This window comes from Nilaparvata lugens, chromosome 1, assembly GCF_014356525.2.
Source record: "Nilaparvata lugens isolate BPH chromosome 1, ASM1435652v1, whole genome shotgun sequence".
Lineage (NCBI taxonomy): Eukaryota > Metazoa > Arthropoda > Insecta > Hemiptera > Delphacidae > Nilaparvata > Nilaparvata lugens.
Genome location: NC_052504.1, coordinates 99,369,831 through 99,390,173, shown reverse-complemented (window position 1 = coordinate 99,390,173; position 20,343 = coordinate 99,369,831). Strand labels below are relative to the sequence as shown.

The window sequence follows — 20,343 nt, the reverse complement described above, 5'->3', positions numbered from 1 at the left end:
TCAATATAAAAATCTTATCACAGCTTATCCGTTTTACTGCTGAGTCAGTCCAGATCATAATTAAATTGATTATAACAGAAAAAAACAACAACATAATTACCTATCTAATAAAACAATACCGTACCAAATAATACCACTTATATCACAGTAACGTCAAACGGAGATTAAACAAGAATCAATCACAGTCAGGCAGGTAAAATTACAGAAACATAGAATAAAACATAAATAATCCATACATCAATAACACAGCCTCCAGATAAAAATTCAATAATTTATTGAATAAAAATGGTTTCTTTCAAACCACTGATGCAATTTAATGGAGCATATCGCAAATCAAGAGGTAGTTTGTTGAAAAATTTTATACCACAAGAAAGCCAGTGGTCCTGAGTCTTTCTAAGTCAGCATCTAGGAACATTAATATCATGACTGGTTCTAACATTAAACCTGTGAAGTGAACCTCTTTCATTATGTTGTAACAGACTTTTCTTGACATTTATTAAAGCTGATAAAATATATAGACTATGGTTGAAATTTCTGAAAACATGAAAACTAACGTTCATTGGAAAAATAATCTAGTTAGTTATGGCTCTTTGTTGAAAATTATTAATGCTTTCAAAGCCTTAATATGAGTTTAAAATAATGTAAGTTACTTGCAGTATTGTAACTAGGTGAGTTTTATAGAAGTTATTCCATCTAATACATGCTAGGTTATCAAGTTAGGTAGTTAAAATTGAAATTTGTTTATAAACTGACAACATACAAAATAAATTAATATAAAAGACAAAATAAATGAATTATTCCAAAACAAATCATTCAAATAATTTAGAACATTAGATTATTTTTTTTGTCAAATTTAGATTGTTAGTTTGTAATTTAAACAATATCCGTAGTTTACAGCCTTAAAAAAGTACATTTTAAGCTTTGTCTTGTATATTTTAATGTCAGGTTGTTCAATATCCCCCATCCTCAAGCCGAATAACGGGGCTGGATTTGCAATTATGGGGTATCTAAGGCTAGGCGCACACCAGTTAGTAAAGACAAGACATGACAGACACGTTCAGTCACAATACTTCACATAGTTGCTTATGAAGATATGCCTAATTGCAATGACTAATCAGTGTGAGTTGCGTCATAAGCAACAATGTAATTGTGACTAAACGTGTCTGATCATGTCTTGTCTTGACTAACTGGTGTGCGCCTAGCCTTAGATACCCCATAATTGCAAATCCAGCCCCGTTACCAAGAATTCCAATAATGCAGTTGTGATAAACCCCCTCCTCCCATGAGAACTCATGTCAATGTAGGTTAGGTAATGAAGTTGCTATTGATCTATTCATAAGCCTTGATATCGAATTTATATGATTTGTTTCACCACATTTAAGCATGTGTCTTACGCTGCTTATTATAACGTGGACTCAACTATAGTGATCTCAGTGAGACACCAAAACATGGTATCTGGTATCCCATTGTAATAATACCTTGGGCCCACACTAAACAACCAAAATAGACATGACGGAATTTTGTCGCATTTCCGTCCCGCCTTTATGCTTGTTACAAAACGCATAGCCTCTTAAAGGGAATAATAATAATGTTTTTATTAACTCAAGAGCTTTTACAAACATATAGTTTCGTCATACAGTAATTTTTAGTCAATACAATATCAATATAAGTACCATGTCAATAGTCCATTCAATATAAAAATCTTATCACAGCTTATCCGTTTTACTGCTGAGTCAGTCCAGATCATAATTAAATTGATTATAACAGAAAAAAACAACAACATAATTACCTATCTAATAAAACAATACCGTACCAAATAATACCACTTATATCACAGTAACGTCAAACGGAGATTAAACAAGAATCAATCACAGTCAGGCAGGTAAAATTACAGAAACATAGAATAAAACATAAATAATCCATACATCAATAACACAGCCTCCAGATAAAAATTCAATAATTTATTGAATAAAAATGGTTTCTTTCAAACCACTGATGCAATTTAATGGAGCATATCGCAAATCAAGAGGTAGTTTGTTGAAAAATTTTATACCACAAGAAAGCCAGTGGTCCTGAGTCTTTCTAAGTCAGCATCTAGGAACATTAATATCATGACTGGTTCTAACATTAAACCTGTGAAGTGAACCTCTTTCATTATGTTGTAACAGACTTTTCTTGACATTTATTAAAGCTGATAAAATATATAGACTATGCACAGTTAACAGTTTCAACTCAACAAATAAAGGACGACATGTTTCACTGGGAGGCTTACCTAGCATAGCTCTTATGGCTCGCTTTTGGCACAAGAGTATGTCATTTACTGAGGGAGCATGTCCCCATAGCAACAATGTGTTGCTATCCTTGTCTATCATTCGAAAAAAGAGATAGCGCTATCCTTTCCTAGCTCCGCAAAATTGCTAGATCGTTCTTAAGCAATGTAGAAATATTATAAATAGAAAAAAATATTTAATCTCGACTAGAAAACTTCATTATTAAATCATTAAAAAATCATATCGTTTTAAGCAAGAATAAACAGTTAATATGTTGTTAGTTATCCTCTTCAGAAGGCTCGCCTATAGTGAGGTCCACGTTATAATGGCAGTGGAGAAAGATAGGAGAACAACGTTGCCAATCCTCTGTCTCGTCAATGCCTTCTATAGACGGTAGCTGATACAGGTTTATAGATGTAATATTAACTGTTCACTCTCGTTTAAAATAATTATATTTTTTTAAGCAAGAAATTATATTTTTCAATAATTTCATAATGCTACAGATGGAATTAAATAGAGAATGCATTTATTCAAATGCTAATTAATATATAATTATTATTGAACGAAAATCCTAAATAAATGCTGCAAATCACCCCGAAGACCTCTGCTACTGCAGACATTGACAACAGGGCTAACAGCTAGATGGAAATTCGATGAGAACTACTATCCAAAAATTAGTTGCATTCCTGACTGGCAATTGGGAGGTACCGGGTTCGATTCCCGGGCTGGCAACTAATTTTTGGATAGTAGTTCTCATCGAATTTCCATCTAGCTGTTAGCCCTGTTGTCAATGTCTGCAGTAGCAGAGGTATTCGGGGTGATTTGCAGCATTTATTTAGGATTTTCGTTCAATAATAATTAAATTTCATAATGAATTTTCATAGTTAAGCCTAAGATGAAATATTTTGTTGATTAAGTGACAAGGGCTAAGCCGTTCTTCTAGCTTTCTCCAGAGCCATTATAACGTGGACGTCACAATAGAGTCCTGATGTAATACGAGCCTTAGCTTAATACTACTCAAATTCAAATTTTCAAATTCAAATATTCTTTATTCCATGCAAAATACAGATTACATTGTAATACAGAGCATGTTTTACTGGAATACCCCTACAAGACTATTCGTCTGAGTGTAGGGGGTGGGTTCCTGTTACAGGTAATAGAATGTCCGACTTCGTTAACAAGAAGAAGGTAAGTATAAGATAAATATTACCTATTACATTGTTCATTGACGAAATTTCATAAACAGAAAAAGATTGTTAAGAGTAACATATATACAGATTCGAGAATTGAAATATGAATAAATTCTTGAGATTGCATGAGTGGAATATATTTTGTATATACTTATTGTAAAAAATAATGGTAGCTTCTCATATAAAAGAATTACCGAGGAACAGAAACCAGCCGATTCCACAGTGACCATTAAAAAGAATATAGTAATGAAGATATGTAAATCTATAAACGATTGAATAAAGTACCTATGTGGTAAATATAAAGAGAAGAAAGGTAAGTTATGAAAATTTATAAGCTCTCAAAAATGAAAAAAATCTATGTATGTATAAGAAAAGCTATCAAATTAATAGAGATGATCTTAGTGCCAATAAACAGACTGAAGCAGGCTTTCTGACGACTCCCAGCACAGGCGGTACAGCCACCCCTCCACCTTACGCTTGAATGCAGCCACACTGCATTCATCCATATCAGTTCTTATTGGTTCCATTTTAGATCTTATACTGTTTTTTCAATCTGGTGTTTTTGTGTAATACAAGCCTTAGACCCGCTTGCACAAAAATTTTAACCGTGATTAATTTCTAAGAGAACCAATAAGACAAGTCGTCTTATCAAAAAGGCATTTTCTGATTGCTTCTCATGAAATTAATCACGATAAAAATTTAACTGGCTTTTGTGCAACTGGGCCTTAAAGTATCACTAAGCTTAATTAAGTACCTATTAGTATTCAAGCACAGATTTTTATAATGTATTCATCCAACTATGCTATTAAACTACAGCTCTCTCTCTCAAAAATGTATTCTTTTTGTTCCAATTTCTGTATTTTTATTTTTTGTGAGATTTTTAAATTATTGACCGAGCGAAGTGAGGTCTAAGATTCAAGTCGACGGTTTGGCATTTCTCTTAATGTTTGAATGTTTATTAACCGAAATTATTTACCGAGCGAAGTGAGGTCTAAGATTCAAGTCGATGGTTTGGCATTATTTCTCTTAATGTTTAAATGCTTATATGTTACGCATTTACGGCGAAACGCGGTAATAGATTTTCATGATGTTTAACAGGTATGTTCCTTTCTTAATTGTGCGTCGACGTATATACAAGGTTTTTGGGAATTTCGCATTTCAATGATAATATAAAAGGAAAAAGGAGCCTCCTTCATACGCCAATATTAGAGTAAACATCAGACTATAGAATTATTCATCATAAATTAGCTGTCAAGTGATTACACAGATGTGTGGAGAAGCCAGTCTATTGCTGTATAAGGTCTATAGTTTCAATCAGGTACTTGTGGATGAGAATACTGCGTGAGGTCTACTGTTCACAGAACTACTAGTAATATTCATCAAGCTGTGTACAGACTTGTGCCACGAACACACGCCGTACGCTTTCCATAAGCTGATGTTATAATTATCATACTATACATATATTGGATTATTTGATAATTAAATTCATACAAATATATTATAAAGTATAAAAACAATTTTTTATTAAATGATATAGTTCAATATGATTTTAGACCAAATACAACCTATAAATATAAAATTTATAAAACAAAACTAACAGTAGTTAGAAGACAGCTCATTTATATAGTTACAAGATTGATAAATAATTTGCCTTTCGATCTGGAAGCAAAAATTATTAATTACAAAATACTAAAACATTGAATAAGAGAAAACTATTTCTTTTCAATTGGAAGCATTATCTAATTTTTTAAAAACATATTTTTAAGCGTGGATTATTTTTTTTCTCTATTATTGTATAAAACTAGGAAACAACCAATGTAACTAGCTGATTGCAACTCTCACCAGCGGGCAAGGCTTGATTCCTTTTGCTGGTGATGCCGGATTACCATTGAGAAGTATCTAATTATGATTTTGGTATTATTTATGCTTAATTTTTATTCTAATATTATAAAATTAAGTATTTTCTTTTATTATGTTTTGAATATGTATTTATTGTATAGCAAATAAATGATTTGAATTCTTTGAATAAATATAATACGCATATCATCAGCTGATGAATAGCACACTTGGTGTGTAACCACGAATTGTATGTAACTCAAGTTAGTCTGTATACAGCTTGTGAGCAAGTTGAGTTTCATCAAAATGAACCATTAGGAATAACTGAATAAAAAGTACTTGAACACTAATCTAGATTCAATAATAAAGTGAGAATACTAGTAACAGGTAAGGTGGAAAGTAATAGATGAGTCCCTACCAGCTAAAACTGCCTTCACGAAAGCAGACGGGGCCACTCCGGCCTCTAATGAGGGTAATGAAGCGGATTCAGAGGACAATAGAGTGTGATAGTCGTGAGTTGGAGGATAACCTTTTTGGAATAATAGCCCAGTGCACAGGTAGAGCGGCCCCGTCTCCTTTCTTTAACCCTTTTATTTTTTGTAAGATTTTAAAATTATAAATTCAATATAGATTTTTTATTGAAATATCATTTAATTTTTATGAAATTCAATTTTTTCCAGAACTGATCAATGCTGTAATTTTTTGAAGTAGATCTGAATCATTGAAGATGGCAGCTGATAGTGATGAGGTGAGTAGAGCAGTATTATTATTGGGGTGGGGGGGAGACCTAAATTAGAAAACAGATAAGGTAATAGTTATTATGTGAGAGAAATTAAGACATTGTTGTCAATATCACTATATTTCGGTAAAACAGAATATTCTCTATGATTCACAATACCAGAAAAATAGTGGAATTGTCAATTTTTTTACTTTCCTTGCCCTATTAACATAGGTAAGGAAAGTATTGCTTTCCGAAAAAATTAAGATACCCCAATTTCTAAATTTCTATACGTTTCAAGGTCCCCTGAGTCCAAAAAAGTGGGTTTTGGGTATTGGTCTGTATGTGTGTGTGTGTGTGTGTGTGTGTGTGTGTGTGTGTGTGTATGAGTGTATGTGCGTCTGTGTACACGATATCTCATCTCCCAATTAACAGAATGACTTGAAATTTGGAACGTAAGGTCTTCACAATATAAGGATCCGACACGAACAATTTCGATCAAATGCGATTCAAGTTGGCGGCTAAAATAGCGAAATTGTTGTCAAAAACAGGGTTTTTCGCGATTTTCTCGAAAACGGCTCCGACGATTTTGATTGAAGTTATACCTGAAATAGTCATCGATAAGCTCTATCAACTGCCACAAGTCCCATATCTGTAAAAATTTCAGGAGCTCCGCCCCATCTATGCAAAGTTTGATTTTAGATTCTCAATTATCAGGCTTCAGATACAATTTAAACTAAAAATTTTGAGTGGAAAAGATTGAGAATGAGAATCTACAATTAATGTTCAGTAACATTTTCACCTAAAATCAAAAATAAGCTCGAAATTCGAGAAAATGTGATTATCCAATTGCGAACTGTTTGCAACTGTTGATTCTATTAAATGATTCACTATGAAGAGATAGCAGACCTCGTGTGTCTCCAGTGTTATAGCCCTGTCACCAGCTGGCTCAAATCTTTGAATAATAGACTTGAGATGCGCGGGAACACTAGCGTCAGGTGATCAATTTTCATAACGGCAAGGAAAGTTGTGTGAGTGCGCCACACCAGATTTTTATTCTTTAAATTATTATGGAGAAATACTACAACATCTAATCCAATTCAATCAAATTAATCAACTGTTATTATTTTCACCTAACAATATAGGTTTCACTATTATTATTATTAATTTATTATCGAATTATTATATTCATCAATTATTTTATTATAATAATAAAAATATTTTATTGTCATTAAACCTTGAGAAAAGCAATAGACAACGTCACAATCGTTATTTGCATACACATACGACATACATATATTGAATGAAAAAGACTAAGAAATTGTCAAAGAACCACTGATTTATTGATAATAAGAAAGACCGGTTTCGGTTATTACACCATTGTCAATCTCTGATAAACTGATTTATCAATAAATCAGTGGTTTTTTGACAATTTCTTAGTCTTTTTCATTCAATATGAATAATTACCACAATATCAACTTCTCAACTACACAAAAAGATATACATATATAATGTAAAAAATAAATAACAGGACTTTACAATAATAAAATACGCAATACATTTAACTTGGAAATGAATTGAACCATCATTCAAAACTATGAACTCAGTAATAACATAAAAGGGATGTCCAACCAGCCACTCCTGAAGCTTACGTCTAAGAACGCTGATGGGAATGTCTTTCACCTGTCTGATAGCTTATTGTAGCTTTTGATCCCAATTACTTCGTAGCTCTTTGTTGATTTCGTCAGTCGGTTAAAAGGTACATTTATCATTTCATGATGCCGAGTGAAATGCTCATGTATGTCCTGCCCACGGTATATAGAAGAAGACGGTAGGTGTCACGCGCATGTTTGTGCTGAATTTCCGGTGTAGCTGACGTCATTCCATATCCAATAATCTGTTTTTAACAAATAAGTTTCATAGATTGCCAATAGATGTTAAACTCCTCGGTTGGTGGCGATGACGTAATCTAGCTGGCTGGCTAGTGCGCACACATTTCATGACCCCTACCGTTCTCATCTAATTACCGTGGTCCTGCCTACGTTCAAGGTGAGATATATTGCCAATTGTATACAGTATAACCTTGAAAATATATACATTTATTACTGTCACTGGGTTAAAGAAATGAGACGGGGCCGCCGAAAACAATGGATGGACAGGTAGAAGTTCTAGAGACCCTTAAGTGGTCACCTATTGTTATTGAATTTCGACATTTTCGTGGTCTATTGTTAAGGTTTCCACTCCAAGCAATATATTGGTGGACCAGTGTGGTTACTCGAAGGCACTTTCAGCTGTAAACCAATGGTAGAATACAGTGATTGGATAAACACACACATTACTATCGATGACAAGTACAAATTTAGTCAAAAGTACGTTCTCATCTAATTACCGTGGTCCTGCCTACGTTCAAGGTGAGATATATTGCCAATTGTATACAGTATAACCTTGAAAATATATACATTTATTACTGTCACTGGGTTAAAGAAATGAGACGGGGCCGCCGAAAACAATGGATGGACAGGTAGAAGTTCTAGAGACCCTTAAGTGGTCACCTATTGTTATTGAATTTCGACATTTTCGTGGTCTATTGTTAAGGTTTCCACTCCAAGCAATATATTGGTGGACCAGTGTGGTTACTCGAAGGCACTTTCAGCTGTAAACCAATGGTAGAATACAGTGATTGGATAAACACACACATTACTATCGATGACAAGTACAAATTTAGTCAAAAGTACGTGGTGTGTAAAGCCCACATCGAATTTTGGGCATACATTTGTGAGCCGTCCTTATAAATTCTACGAGATTGAATGGGACTTGACAAACACATGATCCACCATACACATCATATGTTTGCCAAGTTGTATTCAATCTTATAGAATTTGAAAGGACGCCCAAAAATCGTATGTTTAATAAGTATCGAATTGTATGTAACTCAAGTTGGTCTGTGTACAGCTTGTGAGCAAGTCGAGTTTCATCAAATGAACCATTGGGAATAATACAATAATTACAAGTACTTGATCACTGATTTACATTCAATAATTGCAGAAAAACAAGTAACCGATGTACGGTGAAATGTAATAGATAAGTTGGTGCTACCAGCTAGAATTGCCTTCAAGAAAGCACACAGGGCCACTAATGAGGGCAATGAAGCGGAATGAGAGGACAATAAAGTATGCTGGTCGAGAGTTAGAGGATGCACCTTTTTGGAACAAAAGCCCTGTGCACAGGTAGACCGGCACCGTCTCCTTTCTTTTACCTCTGTCATTATTTTCATGTCCATGAACAGTGGTCTACAATGGGCAAGGAATTGTGCACTAGAAATTCTAACAGCTTTCTTTTGGAGTACAAGCACACTCCGCATATCACTACAGTTTCCCCATAAAATAATTCCATATGATAGCAGACTATGGAAAAACGCAAAGTCAGCTGATCTCAAATACATGTAGGTCACATGCAAAGTTAGTAAACAGAAGGTTGGTCACTCAACTATAGTATTTTCGTTGAAATGCAATTGGAGTGGGGGAACTGCAGCCGTGACGTAGGCTGTAGTACACAGTAGGTAGAATATCGCATTCTTGAAAATAATATGGTGTCGTATAGTCAAATTATATAACACAAACATTTTCTGACATGCAAGCTTTCTGCTTCTGCTTTACAATAATTATTAAAACATTTGACTAATACAAGCATTTTGCCATATTAAAGCAAAAACCTCACCTCCTAACCTTTCCTTTCAAACCCTTAAGGTTTCTTCATCTTCTAGGTCGTGTTTATATTTTGTAGTTTGGCTATACATCAGCTTGTGAATTTCGGGGATGAGATAGTTTGATTCTCGTAGAACATGTGCTTGATACCAGCATGTGTTCAGTGCATTTACAATGAATGAAATTCATCGGATTTATCGGGATTGGTTTATTGCGATGCATTGGTTTATCAAGATTTTTTAAGGGTTAATCTGAAATTATAATAGTATAACATTGTCTACTAACGCTTTTCCAGCTTATTAACTTTTTCGTGTCACGTTTTTAGATTTATGAAAAACTTTCAACTCCATTTTATTCATAAAAGTTGAATGAACTTGAAATATTTAACATCATTAGAATCGGTGATTCATTCGCTATAAGTATGGAGAATTTTAAAGTTCTAGGTCAATCTTGAGGAGATTAAACGACGATATATTTGAAGATACAGTGAATAAACTGTATGCTCAGTGTGGTTACTCTAGAACATTTTTACTACACGTGACGTCACGCTGGCGTTCCCCCCACCACTTTGAATCATACACCTGTGAGTGATCAACCTTTTGTCTACTAACGTTGGGTCACATGCTCTTTTAAGTTGTGTAAAATATATATAACTCTAGAGAGTTTACCAGTCAAATATTCAATATGTGGCTGCCAAGTCAGCTTCTCAGGTATATTTATGGTATAGAGAAATGATGGCATAAGAAGATACCCATGATGTATAGTGCGTTTACGTTCCAAATTTCACTGTTAACTCAAGCCGATAGTCCTAGCATTTCTTTTTCGTGAAGCTATTTGACGCTGGTAGTCTCTCATACTGTGTCTTTCTTACACTCTCACCTGGTCAATACAGTAATAATAGACAGCAAGTCTAATAATAATAAATAAAATCATGTCTAATTATAATAATAGACAGTAGTCGACAGAAATCGGTTTGAGTTAACAAATAATCGGATTGAAATTCAGAACATAAACTATCTATACTATGGGATGTCTTCTTGTGCTATTATTCTCTTTGCTTTCTTTTCTATGCTATCTTGTGCTTTTTTTCATTTTGATATGTTCATATACAAGCAATGGTCTAAAAATATTAAGGTGCGTACAGACTTTCGCTCTGCTCCGCAATCGAACGTCACTCGAGCAGATCGATTGATGATCGACCGGGGAGCAAGAGTGGGACGCGAGAAGAGCTAACATCTTCCGTAACGTTCATGATCGGAGCGAGTGCGGAGCGTGCGTGGATCGATTGCGGAGCAAGTGCGGAGCGTGTTGGAGGCGCGTATATCTGTACGCACCTTAAGGCTCAACTCACAAATCGTACGACTCCAGTCTCTCGACCATACGACTTTCTTGCTCATTGACACTACTTCAGTTCAATGCTACTCCATTTCTAACCCCACATTATTAAAGATATAAGATCAAATTCGTTACTTCTGGGCATGTAAAAAATTTTATAATAACTATTATGAATATAATTGTCTTATCTAATTTTTATTATTGTCTTATCTAAACTGATAAAACATCCCTTTCATAAGACATAACCTCACTTTCATTAAAAATGCACGGTACTATGCAACTCAAGTCGAGGCTCGACCAACATGTCGAGTCGACGCTCGACTCAGTCTCACAGTCGTGAGGTCGCGGAGACTAGAGTCGACTGGAAAGTTCCTGGGATTGACAATAGACCAACGATTGTCTTGAAATTTGCACGTGGATGGTGTATTGAAGAAGATGAACTCTGGCGTCTATTCACTAAGGGTGTTGCCCAACTATTGCAGCCAGACAACACTGAGAACCATATTCATTCTCACCTGTCTTTTGGGACAGGTCTCTATGGAGGGACATCTCTTGGAAACTTTAAATAGTATATTTCGCACCTAGGGCCGAAAATGAGACTTTTCCGGCTCGAAATCGGTTTTCAAGTCCGAGGCCGTAGGCCGAGAGCCGGAAAAACATTTTTGCCCATGGTGCGAATGCTATTTTTCGCCACACAGAGAAATGAACAATATATATATATATTATATATATATATATATATATATATATTATATATATATATATATATATAAGTGATGTTTTATCAGTTTAGATAAGACAATAATAAAAATTAGATAAGACAATATATTCATAATAGTTATATATATATATATATAATATATATATATATATATATATATTATATATATATATATATATGAGAATAATTGTTCATTATGCACTTCTGAAAGCAAAAGTGGAAGTTCATAGCTCTAGCAAATCTGAGGTAATCTGAATATCAGGAAATTGTCCGATTATTTTTATTTTTTATTCTGACAATAATGTGATATTATTATAAATGTTTCAATTATTGAATAATAAACACAAATAATGAAAAGTTTTTTGATCAGCTGTTTTAGCACACTTGAAATTTGGCCAAACTGAATGTCAACGTCATCAATGCTTGTTGTCATCGACCTATAGTGAGGTCCACGTTATAATGACAGTATTTGATCAACTTTGGTTTTGCTATCGTTGTCTATCTTTCGACAAAGCCGGTGGTACTATCCTTTTCTAGGTCCACAACGGTGCCATTTATGTTTTTGACAGTGTAGAAATATGATTAATTAATGCAGAGAATCGGCATAGCTATTCTTCTATCTTTATTCACTGTCATTATAACGTGGACCTCACTATAGGAAGTTTAGGTTAGAAGTTCTATCCTACTCTGAAAATCGAATTTGAATAGTTTATAATATATATCTTATCTGTATTTCAATCATCCAAATAAAATGATGGTATATTATTGCAGAATACTTCATTCAATCCTAGAAGCATAAACTGATTCCGTTTCATTAACTATTTTGTAAACATGTTCACATCAAATCAGAATCAGCTGACTTCAAGGTTATTTTACAGCCCTAGGGCCGTAAAAATTTTACCGGCCTGGTCAGAAAACAATCACTTTCGTCCCCCATATGACGCACGTAAACTAGCTCATTACATCCAAGTGGGGCGAAAAAATTATTTATATTACATAAGAAAGCAGTTAGAATAATCTTGAGGTTAGGTTTCAGAGAGTCTGTACGAGAGAAATTTAAAAGCCTCACCATTTGACCGTTTATGGACTCTATATAATGGAATGTATTCTGACTCTAAAATTTCAAAAATGAAGGATATGTCGATCGTCAATATCATACCCGCTCAAGAAGAACGTATGCACTTCAACAACATAGGAGGCAATTCTTTGAAAAACGCCCCTCCTACATGGGAGCTAAGTTTTTAAATCGGTTGCCAATCAATATCAGAGAGAAGGATGGTGCAGATTTTAAGAAAGAATTTTAAAATATTTATTTATTTATTTATTTATTTATTATTTTACAAAGGCAACTTCCTAGAAGTATTTTAAGCTTAGGTGATGAATGATAATACAATGAAGGTAGAGTTATGAATTAATAAAAATTATAGGTTATGCTATCCACTTGAGTTGATTTGAGTCCACTTTTCAGTCCAGAAACTTAATTTCTATCAGCCCATATTGTATACAAGACTTCCTAAACTGATTATTGTGAATTATTATTTATATTGTGACTATTTATATTGTATGAATGCAATGATAAATAAAGAACTATTTAATTTGATTTGATCTGGTCTGAGTGTCACCATTGAAAACACATGCAGTGTCGAGAAGAGACTAGAGTCGCAGTCTCTTCTCGACTTGAGTTGCGTAAGTGTGAGTTGAGCCTAAAGTGTTATTTATCATTTTTTCATATTTTATTTCTCATTTTTTTATATATACAGGGTGGGGCAGAGCCGACTGACGAGTTTGAAAGGGTTATAAATAATGAACGGAGAAACTTAGAAAAAAATGGTTTGGTTTATTGAATTCAGCTCGAAAAATAGTTTTTAGTGTTAGTTTTTGAAAATTATATCGGTTAAATGGCGGCCATCAGCAGCTATACACTGATGTAGCCTATTTTTGAAATTTTCAAACGTATTTTGGCATATTGCCACTGGTAAGGCCTGAATCTCCTCCCTGATTTTCTCCTTAAGCTCTTCCAAAGTGTGTGGGCGATGTTTGAAAACCTTTTCTTTGAGGTAGCCTCACAGGAAAAAGTCACAGACACTCAAATCGGGTGAGCGTGCCGGCCACTTCACGTCCCCCCTCAGAGAGATAAGTCACCTGGGAACATTTCTCTCAACAAATCCATTGAAATGCGCGCTGTGTGGGCTGTAGCCCCATCCTGCTGAAACCATATTTCCCCCAAGTCTTGTTCCTCAGCAAGTTCTTCCAATTTGGGTAGCAGAGACGTTTGTAACATTGTGACATAACGCTCGGAGGTGACAGTGACGGTGATGTTGTCATCTTCGAAGAAGTATGGCCCTATCACTCCAAATTGAGAAACGGTACACCAAACTGTCACTTTTGGTGAATTAAGTGGTCTTTCATGAAGTTGTCGAGGGTTATTTGCTGCCCAGTACCGGAAGTTTTGTTTGTTGACAGCTCCACACAGATGAAAATGAGCCTCTTCACTGCAGAAAAGAGTCGCCATTGCCGGGATGCGAGCCTGCCTACTCCCACCACAGGCTGAGCAGTGCCCCCTCCAAACTCGTCAGTCGGCTCTGCCCCACCTTGTATTAATATGTAGGATACTGATACATTTTGAATCTCAGTTGTCATTTTATATTTGATTGAATACATTTTGATTATCTAATTTCTATTGACTTATTGTATTTCAAGTACGGTGGTAATAAGTAATCTCGCTTTTTATTAATTTCTGAATAATATTTCAAACCTTTTAACGTAAGGTGCATCTTTTCCTTTGCAGTGCTACCAATCAACGAATTCCAAGCCAAAAAATGAAGAAAGCAGTCCTAAAGAAAACGAACGGAATATCAATTATGAAGAAAACATTATTCTGGTGAAATCCGAATACATATCCGACCATGAAACAGTAAGTCAAAACTTTATATTCATACTTTGGTGAGGTCCACGTTTTAATGGCAGTAGAGAAAGATAGGCGAACAGCGTTGTCGATTTTCTGCATTGTCACTGCCTTATGTACAGGATAGCTGATAACTGTATACAGTTAAAGTATACAGTAATCTTGATGATACACTATTTGATGCAATAAAATTTTTGTACAACAATGTGCAAATAAAGAATTTGATTTGATACATGATGTAATATTGACTGACCATTTAAGTAATCAATTATATATATTATTAGTCAAAAAGAAATAATGTTTTTCAATGATTTAATAATACATTTTCATAATTGAGATTAAATATCTTGTTAATCTATATATATGAAAGCAAAATGGCACTCACTCACTGACTGACTGACTCACTCACTCACTCGCAGAACTAAAAATCTACCGGACCAAAAACGTTCAAACCTACATCTGGTAGGTTCAGTTGGCCCTTAGAGGCGCACTAAGAACGGATTTGGAAAAAATTACTAAGATACGCCCAAAATCTGCGTTTTTTCCAGCGTGTTTTAGTGTTTTCTCAGCTTTATCGAGAACAAATGAACAGAAAATGTTCAAATTTAGTACAGAAGCTCAGCTAGGGTAAAATAATGTTGTGTTAGGAGGAATTTGCAATAACGTCAATTATACGCCCTAAATTAGCGTTTTTCTTGCGTTTTTATGCTTTTTCTCAGATTTACCGAGAACAAATGAACAGAAAATGTTCAAATTTACTACAGAAGCTCAGCTGGGGTGTAATAATGTTGTGTTAGAAGAAATTTGAAATACCGCCAAAGATACGCCCAAAATTAGCGTTTTTTGCGATTTCTCAGTTTCATCAAGTAATAGACAGAAAATGTTCAAATTTGGTACAGAGATTTAGCTAGGGTCTAAAAATTTTGTGATGAGGTGACTTTAATATTTCATCAAAGATACGCCCAAAATCAGCGTTTTTTCAACGTTTTTCTCAGCTTTTCTGCGTTTTTCAGTACTTTGACTTTCTGATGGAATGAAGCATGCTCAAATTAAAAATGCAGGTGAGCGAAGCGAGCCTGCTGATCTCATTTTTGAACGATCCAGTCGGGGCCCAGGAGGCGGTGCCTCCTGGCTAGACGGATATGGCGAGCGAAGCGAGCCTGATGGCTAGTAGATTATATTTCTTCATTGTTGAAAACTATCTGGCAACGTTGCAGATCAAAAGCATAGCGTTATCTGCTTTGTCGAATGATAGACAAGGATAGCAACACCAATATACTGCCATTGTAACGTGGACCTCACTGCAGCAGGTGTAACCCGCGCCCCGCAAGGGTCTGTGAAAAACACAGATTGATTAATATTATATAGTATTAAATGAAAAAGACTAAGAAGCAGTCTTAATTTTAGAATATTGAGAGCAATCAATGTACAAGCTCTCAGAAAAATTGGAAATACATGTCGGTAAAGCTATTCTATGAACTTGATGTGGACGTTCGAACGATGAACGTTCCACAATTCAAGACTCATTCGAGGGATTTGCTAATTATTAGCAAATAATTACTATTATAGAAAGGTGCCTGTATTCTGTGAGAGAGTTTTTACTTTCCTTGCCCTATTACCATATTGCTTTTCGAAAAAAATTAAGGTTCCCCAATTTCTAAATTTCTAGATTTGTGTGTGTGTGTGTGTGTGTGTGTTGTGTGTGTGTGTGTGTTTGTGTGTGTGTGTGTGTGTGTGTGTATATGTGTGTGTGTGTTTGTGTGTGTAAAAATTTCAGGAGCTCCGCCCCATCTATGCAAAGTTTGATTTTATATTCCCAATTATCAGGCTTCAGATACAATTCCAACAACCACTTTTGAGTGGAAAAGATTGAGCATGAAAATCTCTACAATTAATGTTCAGTAACATTTCCACCTAAAATTGAAAATAAGCTCGAAATTCGAGAAAATGTGATTATCCAATGGCAAACTGTTGATTCTATTAAATGATTCACTATGAAGAGATAGCAGACCTAGTATGTCTCCAGCGTTAATGTCCTGTCACCAGCTGGCTCAGATCTTTGTTTATAAGTAGACTTGAGATGCGCGTGAACACTAGCGTTAGGTGATCAATTTTCATAACGGCAAGGAAAGTTGTGTGAGTGCGCCACACCATATTTTTTGTGTGACCAAAGTTAACTGTGATATATTGTTAATGGTGTATGCGTCTCAGTGCCTGCTATTATTAGCTGTATAGCTTTTCTACTTTCCTTGCCCTATTACCATAGGTAAGGAAAGTATTGCTTTCCAAAAAAATTAAGGTACCCTAATTTCAAGTTTTCTATACTTTTCAAGGTCCCCTGAGTCCAAAAACATGATTTGTGTGTGTGTGTGTGTGTGTGTGTGTGTGTGTGTGGTGTGTGTATGTGTGTTGTCTGTGAACACGATAACTCCATTCCTAATCAACCGATTGACTTGAAATTTTAAACTTAAGGTCCTTATACCATGAGGATTTGACAATAAGAAATTCAATAAAATTGAATTAAAAATGGTGGAAAAAATGGCGGATAATTACTAAAAAACCATGTTTTTCACGGTTTTCTCGAAAACGGCTCTAACGTTTTTCTTCAAATTTATACCACGGATAGCTATTTATAAGTCCTATCAACTGACATGAGTCTCATTTCTGGGAAAATTGCAGGAGTTTCGTAATATTTTTGAGAAAAATTCCGGATAATCACTAAAAAACAATGTTTTTCTCGAAAACAGCTCTAACAATTTTCTTCAAATTTATACCATGCATTTATAAGCCCCATCAACTGACATAAGTCTCATTTCTGGGAAAATTGCAGGAGCTCCGTAATATTCTTGAGAAAAATGGCGGATAATTACTAAAAAAACATGTTTTTCACGATTTTTTCAAAAATGACATGACCGATTTTTTTCAAATTCATACCCTGTATAGTTATTTATCAGCTCTATCAACTGGCACGAGTCTCCTTCTTGGGAAACTAATGGGGGGTCCACCCCATCCTTGAGAAATGGATTTTGTAACCACCTTCTCGTGCATGAGGTAGGTAGGTAGAGCAGTTCATAAAAAGAACACATAGACGAGATATTTCATCTGTAGAACAGCTGTTTTATTTATTTATTTATTTATTTATTCATTTTCTTTACATACAAAGGCTCACAGAGATCCATAAAAGAGCCTTATTTACACAATTAAATGAAACAACAATTTAACTTATATACATTTTAAAATATAGAAAATAAAGAAAAGAAAGCAAAAAGCATTTACACAGTTGAAATAATCAAATTAATTACATTCATATAAAGAAAAATGTAAAAAAAGCAAAAAGCATTCACTCAGAATAATCAAATTAATTTCATTATTATGAAGAAAAATGTGAAAAGAAAGAAGGTAAAACAATCCTTCCCAAAGATTCTAGAGGAAAATACAATTAAAAAAAAAAAAAACTATTTAAAGATTACAGGAAAGAAAATAATAACTAATAAAAAAAAAGCTAAGTAAACAGAAAAAGAAAAGTCTTAAACTAGGAGAGTTCCAGCCAGAGTTTACAAAACAAATCATCTCAAAAACGAGCGTCTTATGATAGATTCAGTTCACAATGTTTCTTATATTCATTGAATGAGTTCGAAAAAGGATCAATGTGTTCATTCAAGCTATTAAACAGTCGTAAGGTTTTATAAAGAAATGAGTTGTAATGATGGTTTGTTTTGACGACTTTTAAAAAAATAATCGAATTTCACAATTCACACAAAGGAAAAAGTACTCTGAAAACAATTATATATATACTGTACACATAAATACCAAAGACCTTAAAGAGATAAGGTCTTTCTTTGATAAATACAGAAGTCTGATCGTAGTTTCAAATATGGTAAGTTGCCGCCAATCGTCATTATGTTATTCCCCTGAATTATTCTTGTTTAAGAATGGGGCTTACAGTTCAATGAGCAAGGAAAGTTGTGTGAGTGTACCACACCAGATTTTTGTATTTTGTTTTTGGCAAATAAATTTATTCATTCATTCATTATATTGTACTATTTTCACTGTTGACAATTGTATTGTCGGTCTCTGTATAAGCTATTGTAGACAATGGCGTTGTTTGTAACATGTTTCTTGACAATTAAATATTGATTGATTTATGAATTTCCTATTAATCAGTAATCAATTAGATTGATTTCAATGATTTTGTTGCAGTTGGATGAGTTGGATACAACAGACGGTGATTTTGATCAGTCACTGCAAACCAGTTCAGATATTGATGGAGCGCTTTCAGAAAATGTCTCGTCTAAAGCTGGGCAGATTTCGGAGCCCGTTGCCAAATTGCGGGAGAATGATAATGAAGCTGAAACTGAAAGAACCTCCTGCTCGCCTGATATCAAACGAGGAATAGAAGAGGATGAAGATGTAACAAAAAATGATAACAAAATAGAAGAGGAAGAAGATGCAGATGATCCTGATAGTGAGACGGAGACGAATGCGGTGGAAACTCGAAAGATTTTCTTGCCTGCTTTTCCAATCAGCCATCAAAATGTAAGTTTTGAATCTTACATATGTCTTGAATCTTTTAGGTTTTGTCGTAAGGAGCGTCTGTTTAGCCTGGTAGAGTTAGTGGTCGAGTAACTGGCATACTAACTCTACTCTACTTACTTGGTCGAGTAAATGTTCTCACTACAATTAAGAATGGTTGGTAAAGTGTGTTGTCTAGTGAAAAGAACTAACTTAAAAATGTGAATACTTTAATAAATTAACACTTTAACACTTATTAACACTTTTCAACACTTTCTAATAAATTATTACTTTTTAATAAATAACAATACTTCTTAAACTTGATAGCCTACGGCACGACTCTACTCTTCTAGCTCGAGACTGTTTTCATTAGGATAGTAGTGGTAGAGTAGAGTGAGAAGCGTTGGTGGGGGAAGGCAAGTGGTAGATTACTATTCCACTCCACTCTATTAAAAACTAGTACTCTACCATGAACGTTATCATTGGGAGAGTTCACAAGACAGTTAGTACTTGCCCAGGGAACTACCACTAAATCTTCTAATGAAAACCAGGCTTTACGTCTAGTCGTAAGGAGCGTTAAAAATTTGGTCTGGTTCGCGGGTTCGAATCCCGTCGATGGCATGGACGTTTGATCATCTCATCAAATCATCCACGCACAAGCAAAACGCTCATGTGAGCATCATCCGCAATAAAAATAAAAAGCAGGTTGTGTCTGCATCCAACAAAAATACTCCCCCAAATTTTCCCGTTAGTGTATGAGCCAGTTCTTCCCTTTATTATAGTATAGAATAGAATAGAATCTTTATTGCAGCAATATCTGAGGTCATCAGATACAATACAAGTGTCAAATATATACAACATAATACAAAATACAAATATATTACATCAGTAAGTTACACTATCAGTACCCTATGATAATATATGTCACCTGATTTTCAACTTATAACCGAATATTCCTAGCTAATGTATAAAAATCTTCAATCTTGTTTAAAGGGTTAGCTGCTAAGAAACGTTTCATATGAATTTTAAAAGTTCCATTCTCCATATTTCTAAGATCTTCAGGAAGTGAATTAAACATTTTGTTGATAAAAATAGAAATGTTTTTTGTGTACTAGAATAGGTATACCGATAAGTAGTCAAATTACCCCTATT

At 34.5% G+C, this 20,343-nt stretch overlaps 1 protein-coding gene across 1 annotated transcript; it reads left to right on the top strand.

Annotated features, from left to right (window-relative positions):
* The first annotated feature begins 529 nt into the window (after nucleotides 1-529).
* LOC111057631 lies at nucleotides 530-19,305 on the top strand. The gene is made up of 4 exons (XM_039419743.1): nucleotides 530-668; nucleotides 5,977-6,044; nucleotides 14,563-14,688; nucleotides 18,880-19,305. The coding sequence occupies exons 2-4, from the start codon at nucleotides 6,024-6,026 to the stop codon at nucleotides 19,303-19,305; spliced, it is 573 nt and encodes a 190-aa protein (XP_039275677.1). The 5' UTR covers nucleotides 530-668; nucleotides 5,977-6,023.
* The last annotated feature ends 1,038 nt before the right edge of the window (nucleotides 19,306-20,343 follow it).